This window comes from Siphateles boraxobius, unplaced genomic scaffold (genome assembly GCF_051911475.1).
Source record: "Siphateles boraxobius isolate OS27281-9 unplaced genomic scaffold, OSU_SipBor_1 55, whole genome shotgun sequence".
In the NCBI taxonomy this organism is placed as follows: Eukaryota; Metazoa; Chordata; class Actinopteri; order Cypriniformes; family Leuciscidae; genus Siphateles; species Siphateles boraxobius.
This window is the reverse complement of record NW_027509181.1, coordinates 7678244-7692923: the sequence shown is the minus strand read 5'-3', so window position 1 is coordinate 7692923 and position 14680 is coordinate 7678244. Positions and strand designations below refer to the sequence as shown.

General features: G+C 35.0%; 2 protein-coding genes across 3 annotated transcripts; one reads left to right on the top strand and one right to left on the bottom strand.

The window, feature by feature from the left end:
* Positions 1-663: 663 nt before the first annotated feature.
* On the bottom strand, positions 664-3363 carry snu13b (SNU13 homolog, small nuclear ribonucleoprotein b (U4/U6.U5)). The gene is made up of 3 exons (XM_077205999.1): positions 3137-3363; positions 2737-2857; positions 664-1083 (listed from the first exon to the last, which is right to left on the bottom strand). The coding sequence occupies exons 1-3, from the start codon at positions 3137-3139 to the stop codon at positions 821-823; spliced, it is 387 nt and encodes a 128-aa protein (XP_077062114.1). The 5' UTR covers positions 3140-3363; the 3' UTR covers positions 664-820.
* A 1325-nt stretch (positions 3364-4688) lies between these two features.
* On the top strand, positions 4689-13927 carry uqcrc2b (ubiquinol-cytochrome c reductase core protein 2b). 2 transcript variants are annotated; one of them, XM_077205997.1, is made up of 14 exons: positions 4689-4823; positions 6414-6500; positions 7837-7986; positions 8077-8141; positions 8392-8448; positions 8549-8673; positions 9030-9127; positions 9479-9536; positions 9639-9734; positions 11174-11373; positions 11459-11539; positions 11714-11790; positions 11902-12055; positions 13483-13927. In XM_077205997.1, the coding sequence occupies exons 1-14, from the start codon at positions 4791-4793 to the stop codon at positions 13564-13566; spliced, it is 1365 nt and encodes a 454-aa protein (XP_077062112.1). In that variant the 5' UTR covers positions 4689-4790; the 3' UTR covers positions 13567-13927. The 2 variants fall into 2 exon arrangements, with proteins under 2 accessions (XP_077062112.1, XP_077062111.1); XM_077205996.1 differs by lacking the exon at positions 6414-6500 and adding an exon at positions 6535-6636 and having other exon boundaries at positions 4696-4823.
* The last annotated feature ends 753 nt before the right edge of the window (positions 13928-14680 follow it).

Sequence of the window (14680 nt, the reverse complement as noted above, 5' to 3'; positions counted from 1 at the left end):
TTTTAAGTGTTCTGCAGCTCACTGGTGTCATTTTCAGACCCTATCGTCCAAAGTTATGTGGAAACAATGTAAATGTCGTACAAACATCATTTCTTATTTGGAAGTCACATGGCTTGGCTTAATGTACATCCAAACAAAACTGCGTCTTGGGTCTTTTTTCTCAAACTCTAATCGCAATGCACAATTAGTCAAAATTAAGCAGTCATGACAACTAACCTAAGATGTTTAATTTGATATGAGCAAACGTTTAAAGAAAATGCATTGGCTTAACGGAAGTAAGATTAAATGCTTCTTAGTTTTGTTTTCTTTCATGTTGGGTGACTTCTTAAAGTCATCAAGAAAAACTAAGCATAAAAAACAAATAGACAAGGTTAAAATTTATGTCCACCAAAATGATCTTCAAATCTCAATTTACTATGGTGAATTCCAATGTTTAATATACAATTAAGATACATTTGCCTATACCTTTTCTGTACATCTGTCAGAATTTATTGTATTTTTATATATATCACACTATGGGGGGAAAAAATTATATGCAATGATAACATTCTCCAGTTTGCATTAGGTAACACCAGAAAAGTAGGAGACCATTTTATTCTATTTTAAAAATGTTAGATGGGTTTGATAAATGTTCATACTGCACAAACAACCAAGCAAATGTAATTTAATTTTAACCGAACTTTATTTCGGCTGTCAGAAACTGAGGGTCACACTCAACATTGCTTGATTTTAGCATGCAAGAAAACAAACTAACAAAAAAAAAGTACAAAAGAGATCACTGTTTAAAAAACCAGAAAGCAAAAGTGTAGAAGGCATGAGCTCAAACTAAGAGTCTTTCAATAGACATCTGCACAGACTGAATCTGAGGTTTCAGCTGCGATCCCTCTTTGATGGTGACTGATGTGGCAATGACAGGTCTTGACACTCCACATGCACGCCCGAGAGCTTGTTTAGAGCGCACAAAGACATACGGCACGTTCTTATCTTCACACAGCAGCGGCAGGTGTAGAATGATCTCCAGAGGTTCAGCATCAGCCGCCATCACTATGAACTCAGAAATCCCACGGTTAAGAGTTTTAGTGGCTGTGGAAGACAATGAAAGTCAGAGCTAGCAAAAGTAACATTCCCAATATGTAGATAATTTAGCTGATTAAAGCTGAAGTGTGTAATTTTTGGGGTTATCACAGTTATTTTTGTCTCCCATTCAGACTTTAAAAGAGCTTTAAAATGCAAGTTAGGTCGTCAAGTACATATATTTAAAAAAAATACACACACACACACATATATTTAACTATGAACATATATTAAATGAAAACCAGAATAATTGTTGTATCAATACATCAACAAAAGACATGCAAATAGTTTGCACTTCCACACAAATTACACACTTTCGGTCAAACAGGAGCGTGATTTTTCTTTTTTTTTAATGTTTTTTTTAATTTTTTTAATTTTCTTTTTTTAAACAATTAACAATGCAAAATAAATGTATAAATGACACCTTTTACAAAACATATCGAAAATGTTTTCATGAAAGTGGATTTAAAATACATTTAAAAACATTAAATATGAATCTGAATATTAAGTGTTATTTTGAGCTAGACAAATTAGGTCAATTACAAGCAATTAATGTTATTTTATTTTTATGTATTGTACACACATAAGTATTACAATTTATTTAATGAACCTACATTATACAACTGACCTGAGATCAGTTAAAACCATTAAACACTCATCCGTGCGTTCACCAGATAAACGCAATCGAGCGGCGAATCATTAGAATTTAGATTTCCCCCCCACAATTTTTTTAAATAAAAAATTGAATTAAATTAGTATAAACCAATTTTGAAATGTTTCTTAATCAATATCGGTATGACGTAACGAAGCATCATTTGCTGCAATCGTGGGACTTGGCGAGTTTGATACAAGCTTCGGAACTATAGAGAGCCGAAGTCCCTCCCCTCTGCTTCCGGCTCATCGGAACCTTATTTCGGAAAAAATATTTATGGTAGTCAATGGCGATCTTTTTATTCCGTCTGAACTGTGCCCTGAATAACAAATATGATGTTTGTCAATTTAAAAGATAATTATGAAAGTCAAGAAAGTCACAGTTTGTCATAAAGCAGAAGAGTAACATTTAGTTTTATGTGAAAATCACTCAATGAACTACATCTCTCGTCTCCCACTATGTACGTCACCAAGCTCGTGTGTGTGCAGTCTGGTACAAAACACACAGGCATGACGGCGTAACGTTACGATTATAACGTTAGACTATAGAAAAAATTACAGACGTTAGCTTCAGTCAAGTTAGCTTAATTCATTGAGAGAAAAGGTAAGACGTCACATGCACACCTTTTGGGTTTGTAGTCTTTGTAATTACGTATTTTCACAGTCTTTTACCTCAACAGTTTTACATCAAACTGCGACTTTCTTGACTTTAAAATGTATATTTTAAATTGACAAACCATATGTGTGTAATTCAGGGCACAATTCTTACGGGATCCAAATATTTGTTGTCTCTCGCCATTGACTACCATACTTTTTTTTCGGAAATAAGGTCCCATGGTGGTCCACCGGAAGGGGAGGGACTTGGGTTCTCTATAGACTCGGAACATTTTTTTAATCTTAATGAAGAAATATTTCGAAAGCGCCCATCACTAGTAGCCTAAAATGCATATTTTTTTATTAATATCATGAATGTTGTTAAACATTAATCATGTTGAGGTACTTTAACGTTACCTTCATTGGCCCCTTTTCTCAGCTGTTTGTAGTTCGACGCCTGCTGCACAAGGTCCAGAATGGTTTTGGAAAGCGTGGCGTCTGCCAGAGGATAGGCTTTAGGATTCACTTCAGCTTCAGTCTGTGTAAAGAGGGCACAAAAGAACAAAGAGTTAACGAGAAAACACCCATCTAACGTTTCATAAAATTAACCCAGGGAGACTTAGTATATGGTCAACAATGTTTGTATTTAGATATACAGTTAAAATGGATAAAAACATAAACCTTATCTTTTTAAATAATGTTTAGTGTATGAACACACTTTCGGCAGGCAAAATTAAAACATCTCAACGTTTAATGTAACGTTAGTGAACGAATCAGAGAGATAACGTTAGTATGAAGTCCCACACGTGATACTCACCATCGTGTTTGTTGCGTTTTAGCCGGTGACTAACTTAGATACACACGGGTCCTCTCGGCAATAGCTTCACGGAGGAGAATACTATTCAAGTAAACAGAAAAAGGCTAAGGTTGAGCAAATAAACAAAATAAGTCACTTTAATGACCAACGCAGCTTTGAGATCGTCCCTGCTATCTGCTTCCCTGCGTCTCGCAACACGTGTTAGTGAAATGCGCACTGCGCATGCTCACGTTTCTAACCACTTCCTGTAGTCGATTTTTTTTCTTTTATATTTACATTTCATATTAAAATCATGGCTTATATGGTGTTAAGCTTTAAAATACATTATGATAAAATATTTTAAAAGCACTAAGTTTTTTCAGATCTCTTTTCTGAAGTGTACTATTGTATTTAGTGTAGTAATAATAATTCGTTATTAGTTCTTCTGAACATTCATGAATCTTTTGCTTGGACCTTTACATATATATCTATGGGAGCTTTACTGAAGGTTTTAACTGATCTCGAGTCAATTTGATCATGTAGGTTAATTTAATGAATTTTTAATAAACATTTAATGAAAATTGAGACTTAAATATCCAATTCCTGTTTAAAACGTAAATTAATAAACAAATTAGGCAGACAATTCGTGTCAAATGGTATTTAATGAGTTGTAGTTTACATTTCGTAGTAAAATCTTCATACAAACACATGTAATTAATTAGTTTGTAAAAGGTAGTTTGAAAAACTAATTAGTTTTTCAAAACAGCACATTTTGCTGATTTATTTAGTTTCGAAAAGTTTAGTTTCTCCTATCACTAATAGTAATTCGCTTTGTTTATTTAAAAAGCTTTTTTTAAACAGTAGAGTAAATTAAACTATACTTTTTTTAAAATTAAAATTAAGCTTAAAACCTTAAACTTAAAAAACCTCAATCCATTTTAAAAGCAATGGGTTTTTTTTACTTTTATTTCCAACAAACATGCATGTAACATTTAAAAAAAATACAAAATGTTGCACATGTAATACTAAAAAACAGAGGAAAAAATAGAAGAAAGTAACAGAAAAAGGGAATAGCCTAACATAAAAAAATCCAAAAAGTAAGGAGCAATTTATTTATTTTTGTATATGTCTAAGCTCCACAAGGAAAGCTTTACGGCTTGTAAGTCGTTTAAAAATAAATATTTAATAAATAATAAATGAAATATGAATATTTTATTTAATAAAATAACAAAGTTAGTAAAATATAGGTAGAATTTTCAACCTTTTTCTTTTCTTCTTTTTTTCTTATTATTTTTTTCCCATGAAGTCATCTACTCACAGTCCATTCCCAGCAAGTGGCGGAAAATGTACAACAATAAGCTGGTTGCCCAACTGCCATAAAACAAAGAGAGAGTAATGAATCTGTCTGGATTCAGAGGGACTCTGGAAGCTGGAGGAGCTGAACACGCAGCGTCAGCGGGGTTTTATTTTGTTTATTTATTTTTATTTTTTAAGGGATAGGCCAGAGAAAGGCATTGAATATGATGCATTAAATTGAACAGTAGGTGGCGGCATGTGCTCATGACACCAGCCCGCCATTCAAATAAAAGAAGAAGAAGCAGAGAGCGAAGGATTTTGGGTAGGACATCCTTAGGTCAGCCATATTGCTGTGGTCTGTCTGAAGGAGAGAGAAAAGATGAGGGGGATCCGGGGAATAAGCCAGTTATCGGTGAGAATTTCATTAACAGGGTTAAAGATTACTTAGTAGAGGTTCTGCTGCAGACTTTGGTGTCATATTTTGTGAAGGTGGTGCAGACTCTGGCCTTGGTTCTCACGGTGATATACCCGATGATATTCTTGGTTCACAAGACATACAGTTGTCAGTTCAGCTCTCAACATGTAATTTTTATTAACTTCGTCATTTTATCCATATTTTAAATTCAGGTATGTATAGCAGTGGCTTTCAGTCTTTTAGATGCAACGGAACCATATCCTAAAAATTAAAAGCCATTAGCAGCTATCTATATAACGTTAGTTTCTTGTATAAAGACCAATTATGGTTTTTATACTCATAGGTCTGTACTTTTAGATGTGTAGTTTTTTATTTTATTTATTCTTTCGTTCAATTTAATTTATTACGCTATATTTTCTCTAAACATTTCCATGGACTCGTATGCATTCCTTTCCTGATATGACAGCACTTTCAAGTCAGCAGTACTAGAGCAGGAAGAGTGACATAATGAAAATTTAGTGTGTGTGAGAGAGAAAAGGGTTTACTTATCTTAGTTGTCATGCAATTCATTAATTCTAAAGTTTAATAGCTTTTTTATTAAGGTTTATGCTTAAAAATGAGTAGTGATAGAGTTTTAGATAAATATTAATTTCAAATTTGTATTTGTCACACACAACTATATGTACAGTATGTCGTGCAATGCTTTTTAGAATTCTCTATAAACTAGATAGATAGATAGATAGATAGATAGATAGATACATCCAGTACTGGTCAAAAGTTTGGAAACATTACTATTTTTAATATTTTTGTGAAATATTATTACACTTTAAAATAATGGTTTTCTATTTTAATATACTTTAAAATATCATTTATTTCAGTGATGCAAAGCTGAATTTTCCTCAGCCGTTACTCCAGTCTTCAATGTCACATGAAACTTCAAAAATCTTTCTAATATGCTGGTTAATTATCAATGTTGGAAGCAGCACATCTGTTTCCAACATTGGTAACAACTGAGTATCAAAGCAGCATATTAGAATGATTTCTGAAGGATCATGTGACATTGAAGACTGGAGTAACGGCTGATGAAAATTCAACCTTTGCATCACAGAAATAAATTATATTTTAAAGTATATTAAAATAGAAAACCATTATTCGAAAGTGTAATAATATTTTACAATATTACAGTTTTTTTTTCTGAATTTTTGATCAAATAAATGCAGGCTTGATGAGCATAAGAGACATGAGCTTAATATTTTTAATAAAAAATATTAGAGTTGTAAGAGGTAGGTGCAGCAAGTCAGCAACAGTATGATGATAATTTTACTACTTACCTCTATTAGATGAGATCATCACTCAATATAGCATAGAATGTTTAATTACATATTTCTGATGTTATTATGACTTCAACCGAAATTTACATGAAAAGAAGGGCTTGTAAATCTCTAATTTTCCCAAGCGTCACCCCTTTTGTTTGTGTGAAACACGGGTTAAGTAGCCATCCCATGCCTCGCTCTTCCCCTCTTTATTCTGTTATTTTTGCAGCACACACTCTTTCTTCAGAGGCGTGATGTCTTTTGTGATTTTCAGAGGAGGCTTTATGCAGCCCAGGCTGCCCGTAAGGTGGAGGTTGCGGCAGCCGTGGAGCCAGTAAAGTTTCTGCCGCAGGAAGTGCAGGTCAGTAGATGATGATTTGTGTCTTTCTCCACAGAGACGCTTCTATGCGGCAACTCGAAGGGACCAGCCCTTAACTGTGCCTCTGTCGGGGGTCAAGGTTTCGGCAGGTGCTCCTCACATGTACCAGGATGTTCATGTATGTGTGGTGCAGGGGAGGGTTTCTGTTCTGATATTAGGGTACTGTCTGTGAAATAGGATTTGAATTGAATTTGCCATGCTCATGGTGAATTTGAAATTTGTGCTGCAATACCAGAAAGAGTTAACTTGTTGAATGCAAGTTTGTGATTAAACAAATAAGTGTATTAGTTTTTTTTTAAAAACTAATTATGCACATTTATTTGGTTTGAAATGTACAAGGTGTCTTTTTTTAAACTGAACAGATAGGTTCCAAGATTTGGAATTTGGAAGATTTTGTTATATTATTTTCAGGTAACTTTAAATAAATGTTGATATCAACATTTTAAAACATTGATTGCATAATATATTGAGCTATATCCACATAAGTGCACTAATATTAAACTTATTCCATAGTCTATTAATTCTATTAAATTTTATTAAACTATTTATTGAATAAATATTATAAAATATGTGTGAATTAAATCTCTATAAGCAGCATTTCAAATCTTGATTGTTTTCATTTTTATTTTATTTTATAGAAAAAGCCTATGTTGTGTGATTGATCACGTTTATGGGTAATTCAAACCTGAGAAATGGAATTCATTATAAAATTCCTAGTCATGGATGCTATTTAGGGGTTTATTAATGCTGAATTAAAATGCAAATTCCAACTTGGTGATATAAATCGGACATTTCAAAATAGTAATATTTTTATTAACTCCCATATACAACCAAAATATAACATGAAATTAAGTAAAACAAATTCTGTATCCCTGTTGGAAAATTCACAAGAAATACACGTTAGTTTTTTGAATAATATAGAAAATAAAAAAGTGAAAATTTGCAGGTGAGATCAGTCATCTGATGACAGTTCATCATTAGCTTGTGCAATGAGATGAGTAATGACAACAGTCTTAGCCATCTGTGCTCTCTAAAGTGTCAAAATCTTGGATCCCTATTAGGAAACGACTAAATGAGGTACTCCAGTTGTTAAAAAAATGAATTTCAAAAATAATGATGTTAAAACTTATCAAATATTTAATGACAGCTCAGTGACAATTTGACATCTTTTTCGTAAGTCAAAACAAGTCTTCTTGTCTATTGTGTGACATCAATAATTATATTAATGTTTAGCCTAACTTGAAAATGCCAAAAATGATATTAGTAAGCAATTGGTACAAATTAGGTGTAAATGCACTCCTTCTTTTCCACATTCCAGGTGACAAAATTGTCCAGTGGGTTAGTGATTGCTTCCTTGGAAAACTATTCTCCTGCTTCTCGGATTGGTGTGCTTGTCAGGGCCGGAAGCCGATATGAGGCGATTGACAACCTCGGTGTTACACACATGCTTCGTCTGGCTGCCAGTCTGGTATACATCGATCATGACTCTGTTTGACTGCTGTTCTGCATGTGTGTTGTGACTCTATTAGCACTCACTTCTCTATCCTGCTGATTCCAGACAACCAAGGGAGCATCCGCCTTCAGAATCTGCCGCGGTGTTGAGACTGTTGGGGGAAGCTTAAGGTCAGTTTGACAGTGTCACAGAATACTGTCTTCTGAACTTCTATTATTTGTGACATAATAGTGATTCTCAACTAGTCTTGCATCAGGATCCACTTTTACCTTCTGTTTTCTGCCCTTTTGTTGTTCAAGATCTTATCAGAACAGACCTGCCAATCACTGGCATAATATATTTGGTGCATTATTATGCTCAAAGCATTTCTGTTATGGTATACTCTGTAAGAAAATGTATATAATATATTTTTATGTGCAGTGTGTCAAGCTCCAGGGAGAACGTGGTGTACACCGTAGACTGCTTGAGAGATCATATGTGAGTAGTACATATGATTAGTTTGTCTGATGATAATGTATAAAGATTAGTGTGAACTCTTCTTCCACTGAAATCATGTTGTCTGTGTGTCCTTTCACAGTGACACTGTAATGGAGTATCTGATCAATGTGACCACTGCACCTGAGTTTCGTCAATGGGAAGTGTCAGACCTCACTGACAGGGTGAAAGTGGATAAGGAACTTGCCAAGCAGACTCCACAGATTGGTATGCAGTGCTTAACCCTCTGACTGTCACTTTAGACCAATTTTTTTAATTGTTTACTTGCATAAACTTGGTGACTTTTGTGGCACTTGCTATATGAACACACTTAATGACTTAGAAAAGGCCCTAAAATAGTCAAACTTGTGATCTACCACTGAAAGAAATGGATGGGAAATATATGTTACACTTTTTGTCTTTGGTCTGTTTTGACAAACAAGGATTACAAGCTTGACATCTAAATGAGGAACACTGGAGGAGAATGATCTGTATAGTTTTGTCATTGGTTTATGATACACTTTGGTGGGTGGCAGTTCTAATGTTTCCACTTCCTGTTTCTATTTTTCATGTTTGTGCTTCAGGTGTCATTGAGAATTTGCATGCTGCAGCTTATAAGAATGCCCTGTCCAATTCCTTGTACTGTCCAGACTACATGATTGGCCAAATCACCACAGAACAGGTAAAACAACATATTTTACTTAAGTCACTTACGTCTAATTTATATAATGCCTAAAACACTCAATAAAACACTCAAAATGGTAACACTAACATAATAAAAATCCATTCTTCAATCTTTAAAGTTTCATTTAGTTGTATAATAGCTAATATACACGCTTGTGACCACACACCAATCCCAACATTCTTTATTAATGCACCAAGTTATTATGTTGCTTAAGAACAGTAGACAACAAGTAAATAACAATCCTGCACCTGCTCAAATATATCTACCACAGCAAATAATTTTGTATAACGCATTACAAATAAAAGTTAAACGTTGCTGTTTTCTGTATTTTTATGTCCTCTTACACAGATGCACAGCTTTGTTCAGAACAACTTTACAAGTGCAAGAATGGCCCTTGTTGGTCTTGGTATGTAATTATATTTTATTTATATTATATTAAAGAAAACCATTTAATCTGACCCAAAAAAGGCAAAGAATTTAGTCATTTGTACTGTATGTTATTGTGTAGGTGTGGATCATGACATACTTAAGCAGGTTGGCGAGCAGTTCCTGAACATCCGCAGTGGAACAGGCACTGTTGGATCCAAAGCTGTGTACCGTGGAGGTAGAGAGCATTATTACTACTAGAACAGTAATGCACGTTTACAATACAAAACGCATATTTTTATCCAAAGCAACTTGCAGCACATTCAAGGTGTGTGTTTTGTCAGTTTGTACATTCACTTGACATTTCTAGCACCATGATGTACCAGCTGAGTTACAGGAACACAATGCAAGATAGTGTTCCTCACACAAAACACATGAGAGCTGAATAACAATCCAATACTTTTATAAAAAAAATGAACTTTTCGCGTGTTTCTTAGTGAACACTTGAAAGTTGACAAAATCAACTTTTAGCAAAATGCTTTTAAAATGTATAGGGTTTCTCAGTTTGCTTAAAGCGTTAATATAAAATCCATTCTTATAGTATTTTTAGTGCATTATTAATGTCTTCTAATGCACCTTATAATACATTGTACAGTTTAATGAATAATTGTAACCACAGTTGTAATACATTATTATGCTTATCTATTCATTGTTTGGCATTTATAAAATATAATGCATTAAAACACATGATAAACAACCAATTTCAGATGTAACAAGGAATCTGCAAATATTATAATGCATGTTAGATTTGGCTACAGGTATTTATGAAAAGATATAATGCATATTAACATAAGCCACTTTTCCACCCTAGGGCCAAACCGTTCTGATTGCTTAACCGTTTCTTTCAGTGCCGATCAGGATATGGATTAGTTTTCCACTGTGGGGCTGATAACTCTTTGGAATGTAATAGTCAAATCACCTTTATTTATACAGGTGAACTCGAAAAATTTGAATATCTTACAAAAGTTATAATTTTGATGATTATGGCTTACAGCATATGAAAACCCCAAATTCAAAATCTCAGAAAATTAGAATATTACATGAAATAAAAAAAATAAAAAAAGTTTTTTAAATACAGAAATGTCGACTCTCTGAAAAGTATAATCATCATGCATATGTATATAGTTATATATACTAAATATATTAGTTTCACCTTTTTTGGAATTACTGAAATACAGAAAGTTTTGCACGATATTCTAATTTTTCGAGTTTCACCTGTATAACAAGAAAGATTATGCATTTTGGCTGTTCAACTGAAGTCAGTTTAGTGTTGATTAATTTCTATTTGTAAAGATCATCAATTATTAAATTAGTTTATTTTATCTATAAAGCAGTTATGCAAAACATTTTTTATGTAATTTAGCTCAGCTAAGTTCAAATACATCAGCATTAGTACAGCCAGATCAATAATATTGTAGAATATTAAGTGTCCCCAACTAAGCAAGCCAGAGGCGACAGTGACAAGTTAAAAATAAATTCTGCTCTGCTGCACACTCTAAAGTATGTACGTTTTCTTCACAAAAACAGTGCTTAATTTTAGGGCATATTATAAGTAGGTGAACTGGAATGCCGCATCTGACTCGCTGTGTAATGTTAGTCTCTGGCTCTGTTGTCCAGGTGAGCTGAGGCATCAGACTGGACGAGGACTGGTTCATGCGGTGGTGACGAGTGAAGGTGCGAGCGTAACGTCAGCTGATGCCACAGCGTTCAGCATACTGCAGCATGTGCTCGGAGCAGGACCACGTGTGAAGAGAGGCTCCAACACTACAAGCAAACTGAGTCAGGCCATCTCAAAGGTCACAGCTCAGCCCTTTGATGTGAGTATCACTTTGAGACCTTTAGCTCAGAAAAAGGCTTTTATGAAAGACTCTCTGACACTGTGTCTGTCTGGCTTTGTTGCAGGCCTCTGCCTTCAATTCCAATTACACTGACTCTGGTCTGTTTGGAGTGTACACCATCTGCCAGGCTAATGCTGCCAAAGACGTATGTGTGATTTACATCACGTTCTGATTTTAACATGAATTTATTCTACGTGTGGCGCTAGCTAAGGCCCTGGGTTTGATTTCCAAGAAACATCCCATTAAATTATGATTGAAGAAGTCGTAATTAAGATATTATTCAAGAAGCCAGAAATGAATGTCTTTTTCTTTTGTTCAGGTCATCAAAGCAGCAGTCGGTCAAGTTTATGACATTGCACAAGGAAACCTTGCAGCGGCTGACCTCATTAGAGCTAAGTACGTTTTCATCATCTTGATTGCTTGAGGAATACAGTGCAATACTATTTATATATTTTACACATTACATGTTTGTTTTCATGTGATTATTAATGAATTTCGTCTGAGCAGGAATCAGTTGACGGCCGAGTACCTGATGTCTATTGAGAGTTCGGAGGGCTTAATGGAAGCTATTGGATCACAGGCGATGGCAGAGGGTTCCTACCATTCCCCTGAGGCTGTGACCCAGAAAATTGATGCTGTGTCTTCGGCTGATGTGGTCAATGTAAGCAACTGTTGTCTCTTAGGGTGACGGTATCCCAGTGCAAAGGCTCTAGGATGGTAACACAAGACAAGAATATCATATTTTCAATCCTGGGTAAAGACAACCTTTTACCATTGTGCTTTTACAGAACCACTTTACTCCAGGTTGTCCCTAGGAAACCCCCTATTGGTGTGCTAGTTTACTGTACATAATGTTTAATTTTTTTTTATCACTACATAATTCCAATATCTCCATTGGTGTTATTTATAATTGACTTTACTATTAAGGCCCTGGTATACTTTGTTTTCCGTGTTCCGCTGTGTCTCGCGTTGTGTCCATACAGCTTTCAAAGTATACTCAACCGCAGATATGTGTGCAGATCGGCAAGTTTGACACATGTGCAGTACAACTGCTTTGTTGTGTCATTTAGAGGGCTCGCTCAACGATAGAAGAAAAGTAGCAGATCTATCATTGCATACAAAGTTTACAAGAAGAAAAAAAACAAAAACGAAGGAAGGCTCAAACTGAGCTTGACGACGTAGATGTGACGTGAGCAACCTGTCTTGACAGTTGTAAATCTTCTAGTTGTGGTGCCACATACCGAATTATTTCCAATTCCTCAAAAACAAAGTTGAAATATTTTGTCCCGTTGCTTTTATGAACTCTCTATCTATGGCCTTCTCCCTTGACTTTATGCCTCCATGTCCCCCCAATTGCCTCATAGACAGTAAAAGATTGCCTGCGAGCTTCTCCTCCTGTCTAAACGGTAATTTCGACAAGAGAGTCGCGTGGCTATGACGCAATCGTTAGCCTATTTTTACTAAAACGGCTTCTACGGGGACCTAGCGTAAGATACAAAGTAATGGAGCCTTTTATACATTGTCGTGTTTCTTTAGAAATAAATAATGAACAAATGAAGTCTTTGGACGCCTCAGATGTAAAGTTATTCGCTGTCTAAGTGACGCCAAAATGAATGGGAGTCAATGGAATGCTAACAGCAGGTGAAGTTCTGCTACAATGGCGGCTCCCGCGAGGCTTCAGTTTTCCGGCTGATGGATTACCCCCTTGTTTGTATCTCTTTCCACACTCTTCTTTGATTATTGCACAGAAGTACATCACAACTGTTCATATTGGCATTTAGTGGACTCTTCTGAATGGACACAAAAATGGTGTCCTGATAACGAAAAATACATCAAACAGACAGTGCACAGGCCGTCGCAGAACACGGATGGGCGAAATATACTTTGGGCATAAGGCTTTTTAAAAATGTATTCTGAAAAATAGTAACAATAAATAAGTGGGTATGTCCAACATGTTCATTGAAAGTGTATCTTTTGCTAATGGTGGTTTATTTAAGGCTTTCCTCAGTTTTTTTTTTTTTTTCAATAAGGCTTTTATCATTTGGATTGTAATTTTGCATAACAAAATTGATCTCATTTGTTTTTTAGGTGGCAAAGAAATTCATGTCTGGCAAAAAGACTATGGCCTCCAGTGGAAACTTAGTCAACACACCTTTTGTTGATGAAATCTGATGGGCAATCAGTACTCTCGTACACTTTATCTTTCAACAGTGTCTAACTCTTCATTTCACTAAAATGAAATGAGAAAATGTCCATGATATCTTTATTGTTCCTGTAAAAAAAAAAGGTTATCAACAGTTGGTCTTGATGCTTATAAGGAAGAACTCAGCACTTGTCCATTTGAAATGTATAGAAGTAAATTAATAAAGTATCTGCCGACACCAACAAATATTTATGAAACAACAAGTTGTGATTTTGATCCTCTCTACTCCACTGAAACCTTGAGATCTGGATATAAAAGAATAATGGTAATCAACCAGTGGAGTATTACTGGGTTGTTTTTGCAATAAACTGGGTTCGAACCAACATGAAACCTTGGAAATGTCAGTGTTTTTTTTAGATTTTTATTAATTGTAAGTGTAGTCTCTGTAAAATTATTTTTAAAATCATATACATGCTCATGAATGACTGAATATCAAGTGTAGCGTCAGTTCTGGCAGGTGAAGCTCGCATCAGCTTACTCAGCTGATCCATGTCTACCTGTAGTAATACAATGCCTATCACTGTATACATATATAAGCTCCTTCAGTATTATCAGCAGCTATCGCTTTTCACAGGAGCAAACTACCCTCCTCCATCCCCAGCTCTTCTTCTCGTGCAGTCAGGATTTGGCATTCTGATTCCCCCTGAATCAGCCTAAATTTTCGAATTATGTTGTATATTAAAATATTGACATTAATGATATCTGCAATACATTCATGTTGGTTCTGTTCTGTTTACCCTAAGGGGGTTATTGCTGCTCTCCCTGCTCTTAACCATGCTAGGCTGTATGGATGTGTAGGGAGTTCTTGCCCAGAGCAGAACCATACCGCCAATCCAAACTGTATGCTAACTGTCAATCGTATTTGACGATAGTGGTCGTGACAGAAATATTGTGCTTCACTGGTCAAAAGCCTGAGGAACACTTTTAGGAAAAGTTACTTTCAGTGAAGAGAAATGTTCATTCATAATACACAATGTGAAACTTTAAGTGGTTAAATTGAGCAAAGATAAAGTTAAAACAAACAAAAGCCCCTATTTAACAATATATTTAATACATTTCTAAATAGAGTAAATGTTTCTCTTT